Source organism: Oncorhynchus mykiss, chromosome 6 (genome assembly GCF_013265735.2).
Source record: "Oncorhynchus mykiss isolate Arlee chromosome 6, USDA_OmykA_1.1, whole genome shotgun sequence".
Taxonomy (NCBI): Eukaryota; Metazoa; Chordata; class Actinopteri; order Salmoniformes; family Salmonidae; genus Oncorhynchus; species Oncorhynchus mykiss.
Window position 1 is genome coordinate 19,306,053 of NC_048570.1, and position 23,000 is coordinate 19,329,052.

At 41.7% G+C, this 23,000-nt stretch overlaps 1 protein-coding gene across 1 annotated transcript; it reads right to left on the reverse strand.

Annotated features, from left to right (window-relative positions):
• Window positions 1-6,208: 6,208 nt before the first annotated feature.
• LOC110525404 (annexin A1) lies at window positions 6,209-18,366 on the reverse strand. Its single transcript, XM_021605475.2, has 13 exons — window positions 18,213-18,366; window positions 17,410-17,481; window positions 16,908-16,998; window positions 16,183-16,277; window positions 15,880-15,993; window positions 10,013-10,103; window positions 9,845-9,924; window positions 9,698-9,754; window positions 9,487-9,580; window positions 8,050-8,145; window positions 7,604-7,662; window positions 7,193-7,315; window positions 6,209-6,602 (listed from the first exon to the last, which is right to left on the reverse strand). Exons 2-13 carry the CDS (start codon window positions 17,467-17,469, stop codon window positions 6,543-6,545), a joined length of 1,020 nt encoding a protein of 339 aa, XP_021461150.1. The 5' UTR covers window positions 17,470-17,481; window positions 18,213-18,366; the 3' UTR covers window positions 6,209-6,542.
• Between the last annotated feature and the right edge of the window lie 4,634 nt (window positions 18,367-23,000).

Below are 23,000 nucleotides of genomic sequence, written 5' to 3' on the forward strand. Positions count from 1 at the left end.
AAACTACTGCAGCATAAATACTGGAGGCTGAGACAGGAGAGGTCGGGAGACGTTGTGCCCCCATCCGACAATACCCCCAGACAGGGCAAAACAGGCAGGATATAACCCCACCCACTTTGCCAAAGCACAGCCCCCACACCACGAGAGGGATATCTTCAACCACTAACTTACCATCCTGAGACAAGGCCGAGTATAGCCCACAAAGATCTCCACCATGGCACAACCCAAGGGGGGCGTCAAAGTAATTCATAGCGCTTTATTATGAAGTAGACTACTGAGGTATTTAAGAAATAAGTTGTTTCATCTAACATGTCCAAGCAGGAATGCGTGATTATAGATATTTTCATGTGTAACCTAATCCAGAGATTGTAATACATTTTGGGTTGACAATTAGACTAAAGTTGCTATATTTCACAGTCAAAATATAACTTTTTTTTTTAAGTCAGGGTTGGGTAGGTTACTTTTAAAAAGTAATCTGTTAGTTACTAGTTACGTGTCTAAAATTGTATTCAGTAACGTAACTTTTGGAATACATAAATTCAGTAATGTAATCTGATTACTTTGTTACTTTTTGATTATTTCACCCATAAAACAAGAAAAAAAAGATGACCAATTAAACAACATTTATTGCAGGATGTTTGAGCCACATTAAAAGATATCACAAAACATTGTGACACAAATGTATTTAAGCCCTCTATACCTGCCTCTAGCCTTCATCCTTCATCCTGATCTTGTCCATTTATATAGATTAATTAATAAGAATTTGTTCTTAATTGACTTACCTAGTTAAATAAAGGTAAAAATAAAATAAAAATAATGTACACCTGTCTAAAAATGTGGGCACAAACACAATGTGCAGGACAAAGGATACATGTTAAAACTAGGCATATTTGTTCTTAACTGACTTGCCTAGTTAAATAAAAGGTTAAATAAAGGTTAAATAAATCAATAAGTAAGGGCTTAAGTAACACAGCAGCATGGATGATGCTAAACACTTATCCCATGTGACACCAGTACAAAAATAAAAATGTATGCACCCACTACTGTAAGTCGTTCTGGATAAGAGCGTCAGACAAATAACAACAATTTGAAATAGAAATATGAAGAAAGCAGTGTAATCACACATTTAGTCCACCAAGTAGTTTAAAAAAAAGTGCTGTTTTGTGCAATAAACCCAAATATCAGACATGGCATTTCAGTAGGCCTATTCCGAAGCTAGCTTACTCAGATGATTGAAGGCAGAAATTGCTTTTGTATTGTAGCAAGAGGAGATGCTCTAGATGAGCATCAGACATCAGACACTACAGTAGAAGTAAAATAACAGTGGTGTGAGCACCTTGTTATTGTGTTAATTAAGGATTGTACTTTTATCCAACGTTTGTCCACCCTTTCGAAACATATGTTTCACCTTCTATAGCCTACCCCGGTCTGAAAAACACAGGGCTGGTGTTGGAACATGTAACCACTCTCACATGGACAAAGCTGTGGATTCAAGGATGTCTATGGTGGTTTATATTGTTTATTTAGAAATACTCAAATAAAAAAACAATGGAGTATTATACTTTTAGTTACAGACACTCTTACTGACAGTTGTGGCTGCTTTGTGTGATGTATTGTTGTCTCTACCTTCTTGCCCCTTGTGCTGTTGTCTGTGCCCAATCATGTTTGTACCATGTTGTGCTGCTGCCATGTTGTTGTCATGTTGTGTTGCTACCATGCTGTGTGTCATGTGTTGCTGCCATGCTATGTTGTTGTCTTAGGTCTCTCTTTAGGTAGTGTTGTCTCTCTTGTCGTGATCTGTGTTTTCTCCTATATATTTTTAAATCCCAGGCCCCTTCCCCGCAAGGAGGCAGTTTGCCTTTTTGTAGGCCTTCATTGTAAATAATAATTTGTTCTTAACTGACTTGCCTAGTTAAATAAAGGTTAAATACATTTTATTTTTTTAAATACCAGCATTTACTTGGGTTGAAAAAACAATTGAACAGCAGGCAAACTGCAGCGTGTCTAAATTGATTTGGGTGAAACCATAGCTAGTTAGCTAGCTAACTAACCCTGACAGTAAGCACCCTGCTATGCTGGGTTACGGGGTGCAAGTAGCTTTCAAAATGTTTTTCAAACTTTTGATTTAGCTAGCTAGGCTATGTAGCCCAGTGAATCTTACCCAACTTTCTTCAACTGATTTCTTAGTGAAAATAGATTTAATTTGCGAAATTGTTAACAAACTAGCACAATAGCATACTTGCTATGATATCTTGCTAACTAGTAGCTAGCAACCGACAGTGCAAAGTTAAGTGAGCAGCATACCACACAGTGTAGGAGAGTTGGCAAGCAAATTAGCTAACTAAACAGACTAGTTAGCTAGAAATCTGACTAACTAGTCAGCTAATGCTCTCTGAAATCCCCGATATATGTATCCGCTACGGATCCGCAGTCAAACGACCACCCCTCCTCATCACTGTCAAACGCTCCCTAAAACACTTCTGCGAGCAGGCCTTTCTAATCGACCTAGCCCAGGTATCCTGGAAGGATATTGACCTCATCCCGTCAGTTGAGGATGCCTGGTCATTCTTTAAAAATAACTTCCTCACCATTTTAAATAAGCATGCTCCGTTCAAAAAATGCAGAACTAAGAACAGATATAGTCCTTGGTTCACTCCAGACCTGACTGCCCTCGACCAGCACAAAAACATCCTGTGACGGACTGCAATAGCATCGAATAGTCCCCGCGATATGCAACTGTTCAGGGAAGTCAGGAACCAATACACGCAGTCAGTCAGGAAAGCCAAGGCCAGCTTCTTCAGGCAGAAATTTGCATCCTGCAGCTCTAACTCCAAAAAGTTCAGGGACACTGTAAAGTCCATGGAGAACAAGAGCACCTCCTCCCAGCTGCCCACTGCACTGAGGCTAGGTAACACGGATAAATCCATGATTATCGAAAACTTCAACAAGCATTTCTCAACGGCTGGCCATGCCTTCCTCCTGGCTACTCCAACCTCGGCCAACAGCTCCGCCCCCCCCTCCCGCAGCTACTCGCCCAAGCTTCTCCAGGTTCTCCTTTACCCAAATCCAGATAGCAGGTGTTCTGAAAGAGCTGCACAACCTGGACCCGTACAAATCAGCTGGGCTTGACAATCTGGACCCTCTATTTCTGAAACTATCCACCGCCATTGTCGCAACCCCTATTACCAGCCTGTTCAACCTCTCTTTCATATCATCTGAGATCCCCAAGGATTGGAAAGCTGCCGCAGTCATCCCCCTCTTCAAAGGGGGAGACACCCTGTACCCAAACTGTTACAGACCTATATCCATCCTGCCCTGCCTATGTAAGGTCTTCGAAAGTCAAGTCAACAAACAGGTCACTGACCATCTCGAATCCCATCGTACCTTCTACGCTGTGCAATCTGGTTTCTGAGCCGGTCACGGGTGCATCTCAGCCACGCTCAAGGTACTAAACGATATCATAACCGCCATCGATAAAAGACAGTACTGTGCAGCCGTCTTCATCGACCTGGCCAAGGCTTTCGACTCTGTCAATCACCGTATTCTTATCGGCAGACTCAGTAGCCTCGGTTTTTCTAATGACTGCCTTGCCTGGTTCACCAACTACTTTGCAGACAGAGTTCAGTGTGTCAAATCGGAGGGCATGTTGTCCGGTCCTCTGGCAGTCTCTATGGGGGTGCCACAAGGTTAAATTCTCGGCCCGACTCTTTTCTCTGTATATATCAATGATGTTGCTCTTGCTGCGGGTGATTCCCTGATCCACCTCTACGCAGACGACACCATTCTGTATACTTCCGGCCCTTCCTTGGACACTGTGCTATCTAACCTCCAAACGTGCTTCAACGCCATACAACACTCCTTCCATGGCCTCCAACTGCTCTTAAATGCTAGTAAAACCAAATGCATGCTTTTCAACCGTTCGCTGCCTGCACCCGCACGCCCGACTAGCATCACCACCCTGGATGGTTCCGACCTAGAATATGTGGACATCTATAAGTACCTAGGTGTCTGGCTAGACTGTAAACTCTCCTTCCAGACTCATATCAAACATCTCCAATCTAAAATCAAATCTAGAGTCGGCTTTCTATTCCGCAACAAAGCCTCCTTCACTCACGCCGCCAAACTTACCCTAGTAAAACTGACTATCCTACCAATTCTCGACTTCGGCGATGTCATCTACAAAATAGCTTCCAATACTCTACTCAGCAAACTGGATGCAGTTTATCACAGTGCCATCCGTTTTGTTACTAAAGCACCTTATACCACCCACCACTGCGACCTGTATGCTCTAGTCGGCTGGCCCTCGCTTCATATTCGTCGCCAGACCCACTGGCTCCAGGTCATCTACAAGTCCATGCTAGGTAAAGCTACGCCTTATCTCAGTTCACTGGTCACGATGGCAACACCCACCCGTAGCACGCGCTCCAGCAGGTATATCTCACTGATCATCCCTAAAGCCAACACCTCATTTGGCCGCCTTTTGTTCCAGTTCTCTGCTGCCTGTGACTGGAACGAATTGCAAAAATCGCTGAAGTTGGAGACTTTTATCTCCCTCACCAACTTCAAACATCTGCTATCTGAGCAGCTAACCGATCGCTGCAGCTGTACACATAGTCTATCGGTAAATAGCCCACCCAATTTACCTACCTCATCCCCATACTGTTTATATTTATTTACTTTTCTGCTCTTTTGCACACCAGTATCTCTACCTGTACATGACCATCTGATCATTTATCACTCCAGTGTTAATCTGCAAATTGTAATTATTCGCCTACCTCCTCATGCCTTTTGCACACAATGTATATAGACTCTTTTTTTTCTACTGTGTTATTGACTTGTTAATTGTTTACTCCATGTATAACTCTGTGTTGTCTGTTCACACTGCTACGCTTTATCTTGGCCAGGTCGCAGTTGTAAATGAGAACTTGTTCTCAACTAGCCTACCTGGTTAAATAAAGGTGATTTATTTTTATTTTTTATGAATAAATATGCTGTAAGATTGGGAAGACAACCTGTCTGTCTCTAAAGACTAGTTAGCTAAGAAAGCTAACACGCCACACCTGCCAATTGTCATCCTTACCTCCAAGTGTTTCTTCAGGTTTGCGGTCGAGTCAATGGATGTCGACAGCAGCTTTCACCGTGTGCAAACAGTTTTCATTGAACTGTTACATTCCTTCCTTTTGTTATTTGAAACGCCATCCCAAAATGCACTGGGTTGGCACGCCATATCGTTTTCTTTTGTGACCATGTATGTTGCACAGGCGGGAAGATCAAATTAACAGTTTTTCGCCGTTTAATCAAGACACAAACAAGCATCTTTCACTGTTTAGGCCTAATCAAAACGGTTATCAGTAGCCAATATCTGCGGTTCATGACACTGCATTCCTCTATGACCGTGAGAATGTAGACCTACTGTTGAAATGTAGTTTTTCTCTCATGATTAACATTGTGTTACTGATTAGACTCCCGGGTCAGAACAAACACATATTTTCGTAACCTTTTGCCTCTTTTTTTGAATACAGGTTTTTCCTCATTGAGAAAAATCTATTTTTCAAAGGAGACCTGGTTCGATTGTTAATTAGGCTTATGTCTATAAGATTGAGAAGTCAGTCGTGTTTTTAGTTTTTTTAAAGGTGTCTACTTTTCAGTCTTCCTCAAGATTGGCTTTATATTTAACTAGTCTCACAGGACCATCCTTCCAAAGCCGGTCATGCTACTTACTGTAGGTCTAATACACATATGTCTATCGAAATTCTAGTGAGCTGGTGTAACGGATGTGAAACGGCTAGCTTAGTTAGCGTGGGCGCTAAATAGCGTTTCAATCAGTGACGTCACTTGCTCTGAGACCTTGAAGTAGTAGTTCCCCTTGCTCTGCAAGGGCCGCGGCTTTTGTGGAGCGATGGGTAACGATGCTTCGAGGGTGACTGTTGATGTGTGCAGAAGGTCCCTAGTTCGCGCCCGGGTATGGGCGAGGGGACGGTCTAAATTTGTACTGTTACACTGGATCTTAATTTGTCTTACACACCATGTCTGTGTTTTACAATGTTCTAAATGTAACTCATGACATGGTTCATTCTCGATGGGTTATTATCAAATTATAACTTTTCATAGATAGGCTACAAAATAATACAAAAATAATGCTAATTATTAACATGCAATGTTGCATAGAATGAAAAATATATACACAAACAAATTCAACAGACAATACGGATCCACATTAAATGCTTTATTTTCACAAAGGACCAGTTATCCAACCAGGGTACAATGCCACTGTATATTATTGGTGTGTGATATTGCACTATGGATCACCAAGTCTGCTGAAGCTAGGCTAAATTATGCAATGCTGCTTAACATGCTAACTGTGCTTATTGCTGTTAACATGTAGTGAAAATACATCAGGACTGCCATTTCAAATAGTTGTCATGAAACATATTTGGCAAGAGCATTTGAGGCATTGGAGGGGAATGTTTCATGTACATTATTCTCCATTGGCACTCATGCACTGTGGTAGACATTGTCTCCTGGTGAGATAAGAGAGAAAGTTAGTTGTCACTTCCACACAGGGCCAGTAAGATCTTCTCATAGTCTCCATTGGTGTCATCCTAAGGGGGTAAGAGAGAGCACAGAGTTACTCTACAAAATATAAATAATGTTTAGACACCATATTATAAACTGGGTGGTTCAAGCCCTGCATGCTGATTGGCTGACGGCTGTGATATACCACAGGTATGACAAAAGTTATTTTTACTGTCCTAATTACGGTGGTAAAGAGTTTATAATAGCAATATGGCACCTTCGGGGTTTGTGATATATGGCCAATATACCACGGCTAAGAGCTGTGTCCAGGCACTCCGCATTGCGCGTAAGAACTGCCCTTAGCCATATACCACACACCCTCAGGCCTTATTGCTTAAATAGAACATATTTTGACAATTATTTTCAGATTGCATATTTCTCCATTTCACACATGGTCAGTCTTCTATCCCATCTCGGATTGGACCCAGAAATCAGAATACTTCATACAATGTGATGTCATTAAAACTCTGATTAAGCCTAGTCCTTGGTTTAATCTCATTCTCAATGGAGGATCTGTTGAAAAAGCTTTTAAGGTCTAGTACTATGATTAATCTGGGTTTGGGAAAACAGTTCCTTGTCTTTTATTGCCACTTTGGCAGTGGAGATGTTTGCTCACCAGAATATCCTGGTAGAGGGTTTTCCCAAACGTCTTCTGGTATGCTTGTTTGATCCGGGCCATGTCTACTTCAGAACGGCTCACCATGACACGGGTCAGAATCTTGGTCCTGGTTCCTTTACCCTGGGGTATGGCACAGGCACACAAACTGAAGATTTATAACCAGATGGTGCAAAGTCCTTAGCTTGAACCGAGATATATTTGTGCTGTCTTATATAGTATATGTGCATAAACGTTTTCTCTAGTTCTTCTGTAGATTGTCAACTCTTAAAACTGAGATGTATTCATTAGGTAAAAAATTGACAGAAACAGGTAGGGAATACCTTGATGTGTCCAATAAGAAATGTTTGCTTTAAAAATATGTTTGTCTAGTACATAAAACGCACTAAGTATGTTTAACAGTAATCAGACCTTCATGGCCAAGTTGAGTCTCTCAGCAAAGAAAGCAGGCTTGCTTCCAGCACATTTCACTGAAAGACATATCAAAACCAGTCAGATGACATCATAGAGCAGCATAGACAAGAGGCAGCATTCCCCAAAGCTGTCGCAAGGGTATCGGAATGGCCATGAGGTGACCAGTGCATTGCAGGAGTTGTAGTATAGTGAATTTGCCTTGGATAATGTGCCATCCCATCTATTTAAAAAGTTATTATTATTTTAGTCGAGAGATAAATGTTCATATGCTCACAGCGTGGCCTTTTTCTGCATGAGGAAAATGAAGGACATAGTGTAATGTTACAGGACTGATGCCCAGTGAAGAGTGTGATACAGCAGAAGACATGGATTGAGGGTGATGCACAGATTATATAAAAGACATTGGAACATTACTAGGCCTGGTCCTGGCAGTGACATCTCACCTACGGCAGTCAGACAGTTCTCAATGTCTCCCTTCAGTTCCAGGTCGATAGCCTTTGTCACATCCACCTTACTGTACTTGGAGTACTTCTCAAACACTGAGAGAGAGAAAAAGAATGATGTACTTGAAACACTCACACAGTATCAAGTCATGTGTGGTTGCACATACAGTGCATGAAAAAGGGAAAACCACACGCACATCTATATTCGAGTAGCATTTGTGGTGCGTTGACAAACATTTTGCACGACTTCAGTGTCTAACTGATGACAAATACAAAGAACACTAATGTAACAATGTAATTAACAGGTGGTGAGAAAATAAAATGTTTGTGTGTGTGTACTTAAATAATAATTTGGTGGGTGCTTATATTTGTCGTATTTCACACATGTACAAGTGAAAATTAGATGCATGTGTGACTTGGAAATGTATTTTTTGCACATCCCAAATCTGAGACAACCTCTCTGTGTGTGTGGAGACGGGATTCAAGAAGTTGGATTCCTTCTTCACAGTAGGGATGTTAGATTGTTATTATTTCTTCAGAAATGCCTTTGTGAACATTCATGTGCCTTAATAACAACGTCTGGCCACTATCATAAAGGCCTGATTGGAGGAGTGCTGCAGAGATGGTTCTCCCATCTCCACAGAGGAACTCTGTCAGAGTGACCACCGGGTTCTTGGTCAACTCCCTGACCAAGGCCCTTCTCCCCCGATTGCTCAGTTTGGCCGGGTGGCCAGCCCTAAAAGTCTTGTTGGTTCCAAACTTCTTCCAATTAAGAATGGAGGCCACTGTGTTCTTGGGAACCTTCAACCCTACAGAAATGTTTTGGTACCTTTCCCCAGATCTGTGCCTCGACACAAGCCTGTCTCAGAGCTCTACGGACAATTCCTTCGACCTCATGGCTTGGTTTTTACTCTGACATTCACTGTCAAATGTGGGGCCTTAAATAGACAGGTTGTGTGCCTTTCCAAATCATGTCAAATTCATTTACCACAGGTGGACTCCAACCAAGTTGAAGAAACAGCTCAAGGATGATCAATGGGAACAAGATGCACCGGAGCTCAATTTCAAATACTTACTTATGTAAATAAGGTACTTCTGTTTGGTATTTTTAATACATTTGCAAAATTGTCTTAAAACCGGTTTTCACTTTGTCATTATGGGGTATTGCGTGTAGATTGATGAGCTAAAAAAATATGTAATTAATTTGATTAAGGCTGTAACGTAACAAAATTCCAGAAAAAGTCAAGGGGTCTGAATACTTTCCGAACGCACTGTATATATGGAAAATTAAATAAGGACATCTTTCGGTCGAACAAGATTTTCTTGTTGTTGGGGACACCCCTAGTGGTTTTAAAAGTTGATCAAATTTCAAAGCAGCATAACGTTCCATGTTTCGATTAGACTTAAGCTCACAGAGCTGTGCCGTCACATATTCACCTTGGCGGAGTTGAGAAGCACTTCTGGTGGTCAGAATGTCTATGAAGACAGAGCAGTCTGTTCCCTTCCTCTTCTCTCCAGCCTCATACAGGGCCTATGGATCGATAGAGTAGGCACAGGCATCACATACAGGAATCGCATTACACATTGACTTCTTAAATTCTCTCATTCACAGACACAAACACACTCCCTCTCGCTCTTTTCTCCATACCCTGGCATCACTGTCAGCAAGTTCCTGGTTCACCATGGTGTCCTCATTCCTAGTAGCCTACAGTATGTGAAGGGGGGAGGAGGGTGGGTTTATTGTTCCAAACTATTCATCCGAAGTTAAAACAATAACACACACACACACACACACCTTGCAGAGCGAAAGCAGAGCATTCCTGAAGTCTCCACCTGTGTCAGACTTGATGTCATTCTCCAGCTCCTTTTTGTATTCTAGCAAGAAAAAAGCCATGATTATTGACTTGTAACTATCACATCACGTACAGGACATTTACATATTGCAGACAAACATATTACACACCTTCCTTATAGACCTTCTTTATCTCTTTGATCTCTTTATTGGTCCTGGAGGCCAGAATCTCAATCAGAGTATCCTCATCTGTGCCCAATCCCTGAGAGAAATAGGTGAGAGGGTCAACTAGGACAAAAGGGTCACATCAGTCATAAAGCTGAGACAAACGAGCCCAGGACTGGATGACACAAACACAAAGAGTAGGGCCATGTTAATTATGCACCAAACGGAACAAAACAGGGGACTACCTGCACTTACAAGTCTATCACTATACCACCAGACACCACACTGCTAGCATATAATGTTTTAAAAACAAAATGTTTTGGTTGGTTGTCCTATGGTTATTTTGCATATAACCTTCCGCGAATGGTGCAGGATAGTTGCTTGGCTTCATTCTCAGCACATTTAAGGAACTTGACAAAAAAAATTTATATGAATTATTATTCATTACCTTAACATTTACTAAAACCACAAGAAAACATTAGAAATGTTCAATGAACGTTAGAGCTAATTTAGGCCAAATGGAGAACTGCAAAAGTGTTGCTACTGCTCTCAACAAAATTGCTGCCCTGAATTTAGCAGGCGCTATCGACAAAGATCAGTGGAAAAAGGTTGTGACGGACTACTTTCTGCACACAGTCAGTGTGAACCGGAGTGACTTGACAACAGGACAAACAAGTGTTCATCCATGTAAGAGTCTAGCTTCATTTTCAGGTATTATACGTTTCTAATTTAGTCAGAAATGAGTTGTTTTCATTTTAAATTAAAGCGTACTGTTAGCTAGCTTGCGAACGATAGCTAGCTAGCCAGCCAGCAACCTAATGTTAGGTGGATGATCTGCAATCCATTTCCATAGCTACAGTGCCTTGCGAAAGTATTCGGCCCCCTTGAACTTTGCGACCTTTTGCCACATTTCAGGCTTCAAAACACAAAGATATAAAACTGTATTTTTTTGTGAAGAATCAACAGCAAGTGGGACACAATCATGAAGTGGAACGACATTTATTGGATATTTCAAACTTTAACAAATCAAAAACTGAAAAATTGGGCGTGCAAAATTATTCAGCCCCTTTACTTTCAGTGCAGCAAATGATGATAAATACAATCCACCTGTGTGTAATCAAGTCTCCGTATAAATGCACCTGCACTGTGATAGTCTCAGAGGTCCGTTGAAAGCGCAGAGAGCATCATGAAGAACAAGGAACACACCAGGCAGGTCCGAGATACTGTTGTGAAGAAGTTTAAAGCCGGATTTGGATACAAAAAGATTTCCCAAGCTTTAAACATCCCAAGGAGCACTGTGCAAGCGATACTATTGAAATGGAAGGAGTATCAGACCACTGCAAATCTACCAAGACCTGGCCGTCCCTCTAAACTTTCAGCTCATACAAGGAGAAGACTGATCAGAGATGCAGCCAAGAGGCCCATGATCACTCTGGATGAACTGCAGAGATCTACAGCTGAGGTGGGAGACTCTGTCCATAGGACAACAATCAGTCGTATATTGCACAAATCTGGCCTTTATGGGTGACAAGAAGAAAGCCATTTCTTAAAGATATCCATAAAAAGTGGCGTTTAAAGTTTGCCACAAGCCACCTGGGAGACACACCAAACATGTGGAAGAAGGTGCTCTGGTCAGATGAAACCAAAATTGAACTTTGGCAACAATGCAAAACGTTATGTTTTGCGTAAAAGCAACACAGCTCATCACCCTGAACACACCATCCCCACTGTCAAACATGGTGGTGGCAGCATCATGGTTTGGGCCTGCTTTTCTTCAGCAGGGACAGGGAAGATGGTTAAAATTGATGGGAAGATGGATGGAGCCAAATACAGGACCATTCTGGAAGAAAACCTGATGGAGTCTGCAAAAGACCTGAGACTGGGACGGAGATTTGTCTTCCAACAAGACAATGATCCAAAACATAAAGCAAAATCTACAATGGAATGGTTCAAAAATAAACATATCCAGGTGTTAGAATGGGCAAGTCAAAGTCCAGACCTGAATCCAATCGAGAATCTGTGGAAAGAACTGAAAACTGCTGTTCACAAATGCTCTCCATCCAACCTCACTGAGCTTGAGCTGTTTTGCAAGGAGGAATGGGAAAAAATGTCAGTCTCTCGATGTGCAAAACTGATAGAGACATACCCCAAGCGACTTACAGCTGTAAGCGCAGCAAAAGGTGGCGCTACAAAGTATTAACTTAAGGGGGCTGAATAATTTTGCACGCCCAATTTTTCAGTTTTTGATTTGTTAAAAAAGTTTGAAATATCCAATAAATGTCGTTCCACTTCATGATTGTGTCGCACTTGTTGTTGATTCTTCACAAAAAAATACAGTTTTATATCTTTATATTTGAAGCCTGAAATGTGGCAAAAGGTCGCAAAGTTCAAGGGGGCCGAATACTTTCGCAAGGCACTGTAGTTATAGTCGAATGTTAGCTAGCTAACATTGAACCTAGTTGGTTTGCTTTAGCTACCTTAATATTCAAACTACAGCATTTCATGCATGGTGGCTAGCTACAACAATCCATTTGTACTGCAGCTATGGGTTGGGATTATGGTTTATTGTTCAGCTACCTACCTGTCTAAGCAGAAGACTCCACTTCGCCAGACGATGACATAACCCATCAAGTTAGCCAGCTGTGTCTGGGGGTGATTATGGTGATCTATTGTATTTCATGAACATGTGCACATGTCTAGACAATAGTGACGAATCCACTTAGTTTGATGTGGCTGGGTTGGTGGTTATAGCATTTCTTTCACATGAACCATCAATTTAGACAATATTTGTATAACCATTTCACTGTTCCGTTTACACCTTTATCCTGTACACGTGACAAATACATTTTGATTTAATATACTGTGTATTTACCATAAACGGCAATATGAAGAACAGGACCTGCAAAGTAAGATTAGGATATAGGCCAAGGACTAGAGTCTATTTTTACTACTATTTTCAATACTACTTTCAGCACTTTTAGTATTGAAATCTTTGGACGTTTACCTTCTTACTCACTCTGTTTAGCACATGGCCTCATGTGAATCCTTAAAGAGATGGGTGGGGCTAAAGAGGGTGTGAACGATGCTGAATGGGTGTAGACAAAGAAGAGCTCTAGTAGGTGTACCAAAACATTCAAGGACCATTTTCTCAAAGCGGAAATACTTACCAATTGTTCCTCAATTGCAGTGTATGATATACCACTGTAGCTCTGAGTCTGTACTTTTATCCAATGTAAAAACACAATTTAAAATGTTGACACAAGACTGAATTGAGGTGGTGGGTCACAAATATATTTTCCATAACCAATAATATTGTATTTTCAGCCGTTTGAAACTGGTGTACAAAACCAAAAGACGCAAAAACAAAACTTAACGGTAAGCATAGAGAAAGTGCACATAGAACAGCTCTACTGCTTCTTAGAGACTTGCTTTCAACGAGAATGACAGATGTATACCTCACATTTCTATGTGAATTTGGCCGGGTCAATGTGGCCGGGTTCTATGTGAATTTGGCCGGGTCGCCCAAAAAGTTACACAATGGAACTTTCAATGTATTCAAATGTATTAATTGGCCACACCTGATCTTAATGAGCGTTTATTTTCCTTTGGAATGGTGTTTGTTTGAATAGACTAAAATGAACCGCTTTGTATGTGTTAAAAATATATGGTATGGCGCAATGAACTAATTCTATGGATAGAGAACAGAAGATTATAGGTTCGAATCGGACTGACTCCATGCCACAATTAAAAAAAGAAGTGTTTGCATGATTAATAATGCCTTAGCAAATTAAGTTCCATATGTCCTGTGACTGGAGTTAACGCAAACTAAGTTAGCCGTGTTATTATACTGAACAAAAATACAACACAATTTCAACAATTTTACCGAGTTACAGTTCATAAGGAAATCAGTCAAATTAAATAAATTCATTAGGGCCTAATCTATGAATTTCTCAAGACTGGGAATACAGATATGTAGTTGTTGGTCACAGATACCGTACAAAAAAAGTAAGGGCGTGAATCAGAAAACCAGTCAGTATCTGTTGTGTCCACCATTTGCCTCATGCAGCACAACATCTACTTCACAGAGTTGATCAGATTGTTGATTGTGGCCTGTGGAATGTTGTCCCAGTCCTCTTCAATGGCGGTTCAAAGTTGCTGGATATTGGCGGGAACTGGAACATGCTATCATACAAGTCAATCCAGAGCATCGCAAATGTGCTCAATGGTCTGGTGAGTATGCAGGCCATGGAAGAACTGGGACATTTTCAGCTTCCAGGAATTGTGTACAGATCATGCTGAAACATGGCAGCGGATGAAATGGCACAACAATGGGCTTCAGGATCTCATTTTATCTCTGTGCATTCAAATGACCATTGATAAAATTCAATTGTGTTCGCTGTCCGTCGCTTACACCTGCCCATACCATAACCGCACCATAGGGCACTCTGTTCACAACATCGACATCAACAAAACACTCACACGTCTGTCATCTGCCCGGTACAGTTTAAACCTGGATTAATCCGTGAAGAGCACACTTCTCCAGCGTGCCAGTGGCCATTGAAGGTGAGCATTTTCCCCCCGAAGTCAGTTACGACACCGAACTGCAGTCAGGCCAAGACAATTGTGAGGACGATGAGCACACAGATGAGCTTCCCTGAGACGGTTTCTGAATGTTTGTGCAGGAATTCCTCGGTTGTGCAAACCCAGAGTTTCATCAGCTGTCTGGGAGGCTGGTCTCAGACAATCCCGCAGATGAAGAAGCCTGATGGAGGTCGTGGGCTGGCATGGTTACACATGGTCTGCGGTTGCGAGGCCGGTTGTAAAATCTGCCAAATTCTCCAAGACAACGTTGGAGGCGGCTTATGGTAGAGAGATGAACATTAAATTCTCTGGCAACAGCTCTGGTGGGCATTCAAACCAACTGCATGCTCCCTCAACTTGAGACCTGTGGCATTGTGTTGTGTGACAAAAAGGCACATTTTAGAGTGGCCTTTCCTTGTCCCCAGCACAAGGTGCACCTGTGTAATGATAATGCGTTTTAATCAGTTTATTGATGCGCCACACCTGTCAGGTGGATTACCCAGGCAAAGGAGAAATGCTCACTAATAGGGAAGTAAACAAATTTGTTCCAAAAATCAGAAATAAATAACCTGGGGGGGGGGGGGGGGCAGAGACCAACACTTTACATGTTGCATTTATATTTCTGTTCAGTATAACAAAAAGTTTAATTGAAACATGTTCACAGAACATTATTAAATTATCTTTAAATAACCTATAATTTCCATTCTTAGAACATTAATAAAACCTCCCAGGAAAACTTTAAAGGGACCATAGGAACCTCCCTGCAACCATTTTACCAGTCAGGAAACGTATGGCTTAGTTAACAGAACCAATGGGAAACCAAAAACATACGTTCCCACAACTTCCTAGAAACCAAATGTGCTAGCTGGGATCACACACACTGCACATGCAGACTTGTGTATCTTGAAACTTAAAGTACAGTAGGTACTCATCACCCCTTTTCTTACCGTCTCCTCACATATTAAAACAGCTCCACCCATTGTATAAAGAATACAGACAGTCCCACACATTTTAAAAAGTCCCACCGTTATTACACAACACTATAATAAAGCAGAATGCAGTCAATATGGGTAGGGTGTTAGGAAGTGGGTGGGTCTGACTAAACAGCAGGACAAGAATACAGGATGATGTCATCCCAGCGTCCTCTTTAGAAGGTAATCATTACTCTATAATTATTTGTATTATATCTGTTACCGTCTCTAGGCCACCCGAACGGAGGGAAAGATACACATTTGTTTGTATTCTAAGTAGTATTGTATATTCTTAGTAGTAGTGAGTGACTGAGTGTGTACCTTCATGGCCAGTTTGAGCTGTTGGGCGTCATATTGGGCTGGCGTTTTGAGCAGTGCCAGAACCACATCCTCCAGCTCTCCATTTAGGGCCGACTTCAGGGCAGTCTCCAGAGGCTGCAGATAGAGGGTTGATACACACTTCCACAGTCATACACAAGTGTGTGTTTAAGCTTTCCAGGTGCACCAGGTGGCTGGAGTTCGCACGTTTTGCATCGTTCCATTGATCCTGAAGTGCAAATTCCACCCACGAGCCACCACCCGCACATGTTAAACCAAACGCACCTAGTGGGTGTCCCGTCTTACCTTGCCACTAGCCTTTTGGTAGCTAGCTTTGATCTGCTGTCTCTGGGCGTTGCTCCTCTTCACCAGCACATCAATGATGGTGTTCTCATCCACACCTACGTCACAGAGACAAGATGGAATGACTTGTTCAATAGATGGGTTGGCTGACAACGTCACGAAAATGATGAGCATGTGTCGGTGTGGCCAGAAGGTGTGCGTTATGATTCTGAACGGTCAGATAGCTAGCAACAAATGACAAAAAGCTGTCATGTAGGGAATCGTGGGTGTCTTGTTTCATCTCGTTTCATCTTTTTATTGATACCATGTCTTGTTTTGACTAATGTCCTGTCTATGCTAATATGGCTAAAATTTGCTAGATACCTAACCAACAACTTCAGACGAAGTATAGCCAATCCCATCTGTTTTGCCAAATAGTTGTACACTCATCGGTTTTGTTGCTAAACAGCCATCCCGTCTCTAGGAAACACCATTGCCTAGCCTAATCCATGAGCCCTTATCCATTTTTTAAACTAACACAAAAAAGGCGTACGGTGAGAAATCTTTGACTACTCCCCTGCAAAAGACAATAGAAACAGACATGTACACACATGCTCACATTCCTTCTCAGAATGTCCCCCTATGCTGCCTCATGTTACACACGGAGTGAGTTCTATTCACCTAAGCTTCTCTGCTATGAAACACATTCAAACATTATTTGTGTGTGTGTGTGTGTGTGACAACCTCACCTTTGGCCTTGATGGCCTTATCCAAGATGCCTGCATCCCCATCGGCACTGAAATGTGGGTAGGGAGTCACAGTGCCCTGATTGAGTAAGGTCTGAGACAGAGAACGATTTCACTTAGCTGCCATGCAGTGAATCAATGGATACCTTCACAAAATGTAGAGAATAGTTCAGAAGCAAAGGGAGAAACATTCCATACAAGGAATAGGGATAGAGTGGGAAAGGGAAGGAATTGTGCATTTTTGGTTTCTAATGGTTCTGAACCGAAGGGCTCCAACTACTAAATTCCTTCTATGAATCACAAGATAAGTATGGTCAACCATCTCTCCTCCCGTGACTCTGTCTCAGACTGACCCTCTTTCTTTACCCTCAACATCCATCACTTTTGCTCTCACTCAGTCCTCCCCCGTCCCCTCCTCTCTATCTGGCTAGAAATGTACAAACACAGCCTGGTAAAAATTTGCAGATTCAAGGCTATTCCCCAAGCAAGTGGAACAGAACCCTACCATGTCATCGGGCATGCCCAGATAGACGGTCTGCTCCAGGAAGGCTGCAATGAAGGACATGGTGGAACAGGTCTGCAGAGAGAAACAGGGCGATTAAGTAATAACCACAGTACAGTATTAATAATATCCTCTATATTGACACCAAAGTCTATTGCATTTCTAAAATAATTATAGTTGAAAAGCTAATTCTTTGATGCCAGAAACTGTATTTAATGGACTCATCCCCAACACAAAAGTAAACAATGTCTCTGCCTATGATAGGCTGCCGCTTTTATCGGCTAATCATCATTCCATAGAATACAATTATATGCCTACAACAACTGGATAGAAATGTGCTTATGAGGCTGTACAGATTATGTGTCACTGCAGAACAAACTGCCCCCATCTATCGCACAATGTTCGCACAAAAATCTGGTGATGACCGCGCCTAACTCGAATTATGTAGAACTCACTCAAAACTTGAACCGTTTCGTCACTTTTACTCAGTTAGTTCACAATGCTTTTCAAGACATAACATGATCTGCTCACTCAGGTAAATGCAACCGTTACAGAAAATAAGGAATCAAAATCATTCTGAAATGTTACTACTACGCCACAGCCACACTAGCTACCAGATCGGAGCGACAAAGAAACAGGGAAGTTAGTTTCCCATCTAAACACGTTTTCAACGTCCCGAAAAAGGAGATTTCCCAAATGCAAAATATAATGGTTCATGACAACAAATTATTGTTATCTAGGATTGGAAGTCGAGGTGTTCAATTTCCTGCAGAAGGTATATTGAATCAAAAAATGGGATAGCTTACCAGCTGGCCACAGGTAGTGACCGTGAAACTTTCTCAGACTGAGATTGCAGGGGGGTTGGGAATTTGCACAACCATGTATATATATATATATACACACGAAAAACCCCACCTACGGTAGCAACGGTGCAACCCACACTCGCAATACGTACCATTGGACAGGCACTTCTGGTTGCAAGACTGCGTAAACGTTTCCATGCAGCGCAATAAAGTCGTGAGTAAATTAATAGCAGTCATGTCGAAAAAACTGATAGTCCTGACACAATTTGGTTAAATGAAAACAGATGTGGATTGTTCAGTAAAGTTCCTTCTTGTGTCGATGTGAACAAATGCAATATTTAATGTAGACACTATACATTGAAGTAAAATGTGATTTCTTAGCCTATGGAAATTGTGCTTCGATCTGGGGTTACAATTACCGGTAAACCAAAAGGTGTTCCGTTGATTTTTAAATTAATGATATTTAGCCATTGAGTCTTGAAGAATATAACCTATAAATTCTTCATGACCTGCGTTACCCATCAGAGCCCAATATATGAACTTGTTTTACTACATTGTTTGTAATATTTGTTATTTATTGTAAACAAACACTGTAAAGCAGGGTCCCCAACTGGTGGCCGGGTGGTTTTATATGCCCCCCAAGTTTAATGAGCAAACACAATAGACCGTAAAAACACCAGGAAATAAGCTCCAAGTGACTCTTATTTAAGAAATGTGTTCCTGAGTATTCCCAGGCATAATAGAGAGACACGTGAACAAATATAAGCAAGGTTTGAAATGATACAGTTTTTGTCAAACATTATATCTGTTTGGCCTTCTTGTGGTCAATTTGCAGTCTACGTTCCACGTTTTTAAGAGTTACCTACATAGTTGTTTGTTTTGATACATCTCTATAGATTAGTGAGAGGAAACCACCCCTTTTCACTTCTCTTTGGTACTAGGTAAAACCCTTTTGGTTCCAACCTTTTAGGTTCTGCTTTGCCTCATTGAAAACACCTCACATTCCATCACATGATGACTGACTGTCCATCCACACCTGCACCACACCTGTAGCAGGCAACCAGCAGACACCGCCCACAGATCTGCTTGAGCCTACACTCGTACAAAAAAGGGTTCCAAAAGGGTTCGGCTGTCCCCTTTTTGGTTCCAGGTACAACCCTTTTGGGTTCCCTCTGACATGGAATCCAAAATGGTTCTACCTGGAACAAAAAAGGGTTTTTACCTAGTACCAAAAAGGGTCTACAAAGGGTTCTCCTATGGGGACAGCCAAATAACCCTTTTAGGTTCTTGATAGCTACAAATGCTATATCATCTCAGGTCTATGGTGTACGTAAAACCAAACACGCCTGGTTATCTTTAATGTAGGCCTCTCATCCATGACTATGTGAACAGTGATTCCCAGAGATCCTCCTTTGAGGCTGGTGGTAAAGAGTGGCTCACGGGTGTGGTTTACTAGCTATCTCCTGTGGTTGTCAAGGCCACAAGACTGTCTGGGACCTGACACTAACTGTAAGCTACCTCTCCAACTTGTTTCAACATTCCATGCTTCATACAATGGAGATGTTTGTACACGTTACTCAGAAAGAGTAGGCTACAACCTTTTCAATGCATGCACATAACGGGTTGGAGAAACTGATTACATGTAATATTGTAGATGATTCATTATTGGATGACTTTTAAATTCTGAAAGGATCTTTTTTTTTTATCAACCAAATTGTATATATTTTGTAATATTTTATAGTAATCAGTTATCTTAGCAGGGTTGTTGTGAGAAGTTCTGTCACCCTGAGTAACAAGACTATCAGAGATAAAGTGAAATAACTTTCATTGGCAGTTACAATCAAAGAGGAAAAGACTGAGATTACAGAAGCACAGCTGTGGATGGTCAGTCCTTGCATCCATTTCTCTGTCTATGAATTTGAAAGTGGATACATTTCTCCACCCCCTCAGCTGTTTACCAAAAAGTGGTGGGGTGTCCACTTTGTTGTTGAATCCCAGATTGATCCTTAATGGACAGATATATTTTAGAAAATACCTCATTGGACAAAATAAGGGCCACACCTCCCTACGCCCACCAGCAAAAGATCAATTAACATTTACTGCATCCTCACTTTTGTAACTGTAGTAGTGCCGTCATTTTGTAATTAAACTGCAGTTCAACTGTAGTTATTTTGCAGTTACAGTGCAGTACATACTACACAGTGCTTCAGGGTGGTCGCCACTGAGCCCCACATTTTTAGCCCCACACTTGGGGGGGGGGGGGGGGTTACCTGCTTTGCATGTTATTTTGCCATTAATACGTGTCACATATCAGTTTTCAAACTATGTAAAACAAATATATACATTGAGTTAATAAAGCCGCATACAAACATGGTCTCTTTTTTGCTTTCTTGAGTAAGGCAGCTCCAAAATGCAGGTGTTGCAGCCTAGCTCAGTGCTTTCTGTGGTGGTGGGGCAGCCAGCGGAAAATACGGAGCGCTGGGGTTGATATTTTTCTCTAGTTGCGCTGTAATTGGCTTAATGTTCTGTTACTCATCAGGACACTATGTCACCGCCAAATCTAAGGGTAGAGCTCGAAATGCAAGCCCCTTGGGTGCTGCCATAGAGTTACAGTGCCCATCCAAGAAGGGTCAAGGTCATTGGCCACAGATAAAATGACGTCAAATCACTTTATATCTACAGTAGCTTTGATTGGACTGATCATGTCAACGTCATACTTTCAAAATTTTAGCTAGTACTCATCATCAATCAAGTTGACAATCTACTGGCAAATCCTTTTTAATCCTTGTCATATGAAGAGAAATTATAGATAAAATGTATCGGTGCTCATCGGCCATTGGACATTTTACATTTTTTTATTTAACCTTTATTTAACTAGGCAAGTCAGTTAAAAACTTTGTACATCTCAATTGTCAGTAGAAACCCCATTTGTTTAAGCAAGTCAGCCATATATGTCAGCTATGTTTTTTTAAAAGGCAGTAAATGAGGCTGAATGAACTGTTTCGTTCGCTGCCAGACAAGGCTCCGCTGATAGCCGAGTGTAGCAGTGGTAAGGTGTTGGGACTGCTGTTGGGACTCTGCTGTTGGGGCAGCTTTATGTAGGCCCTAACCGTTTGCCATTCCTGTGCATGATGAATGACTGTCCATCCACACCTGTAGCAGGTGTAGCACACCTGTAGCAGGAAACCAGAAGTCACTGTCCACTGATCTGATTGAGCCTACTTGGCCACAATGGTTATGTAACCTCAGGTCTATGGTGTACATAAAAACCAAACACCCCTAATTATCTTTGCTGTAAGCCTATCATCCTTGACTGTGCAAGCAATGATTTCCAACTCCTGTTCTCCAGTCCCCCAACACCACACCATTTTGTTGTAACTCCAGAAAAACTCAGTTGATTCAACTCATTCAGGGCTTGATGATTAGTTGACCATTTGAATCAGGTGAGTTTGTCTGGGTCTACAACAAAAATATGTGAAGTTGGGGGACTGGCGTTGGGAAACACTGCTCTAGAGATCCTTCTTTGATGCTGACAGTAGAGAGTGCCTCAAGGATATGGTTGACTAGCTAATTCCTGCGGTTGTCAACACCACAAGACTGTCTGGGACCTGACAACCTGTAAGCTACCTGCTCAACTTGTTTGAACATTCCATGCTTCATCAAATGGAGATGTTTGGACAAGTTACTCAGAAAGATTAGGCTACAATCTCTTCAAAATGTGCACTTATTAAATTCCACTTCAGCGAGGGGGAGCTCCAGTCCTCGGGGGCCTGATTGGTGTCACACTTGTCCCAGTTCCAGATAACACACCTGACTCCAATAATCAACTAATCATGATCTTCAGTTTAGAAAAACATTAGTTTAATCAGCTGTGTTTGCTAGGGATGGAGAAAAAGTGTAACATCACTCCGGCCCCTGAGGACTGTAGTTGCCCATCCCTGGTCTACCTATTTCATCATCAAAATTACTTGGTTACTTGTGTCATGGCTTAATGGACTCCATGAAAACAAAAGCTATTAATAACCTATCAAACAGATTCAGAATATGCCATTTGAGTGTTTGAGAATCATTACTGAAGACAAAATTGTCAATGATCAGTTATAGTGATCAGTTATTTCAGCAGGGTTGTTGTTAGAAGCTCTGTCTCTTTGAGTAACAAGACTGAATCAGAGATAAAGTGAAATAACTTTCACTGGCAGTTACAATCAAAGAGGATAGGACTGAGATTGCAGAGGCAGTCAGGCCGATGATGGCCTGCTAAACACAACATCCCATAGCTGTGGCCCTTGGAGAGTTTTGTGGCACTCTTACTTGCTAGATCCCTGGTAGGGAGGCAGGGAGCCTAGTGGTTTAAATTTTAGCGCCAGTAACCGAAAGGTTGCTGGTTTGAATACCCAAGCCGACATAGTGAAAATCTGTTGATGTGTCTTTGAGCAAGGCACTTAACCCTAATGTGCTCCAGGGGCGCTGTACTACTACTATGATCCTGTAAAACAACACATTTCACTGCACCTATCCAGTGTGTACACTGAGTATATCAAACATTAGGAACACCGTCCTAATATTGCACCCACCTTTTGCCCTTGGACAGCCTCAGTTCATCGGGTCATGGACTCTACAATGTGTTGAAAGAGTTCCACAGGGATGCTGCCCATGTTGACTCCAATTTCTCCCACAGTTGTGTCAAGTTGACTGGATGTCCTTTAGGTGGTGGACCAATGTTTTGTATACTCCGTGTTAATGGAAATACAACATATTTATATATGTATGTGTGCCTGGCATGCATTGTCA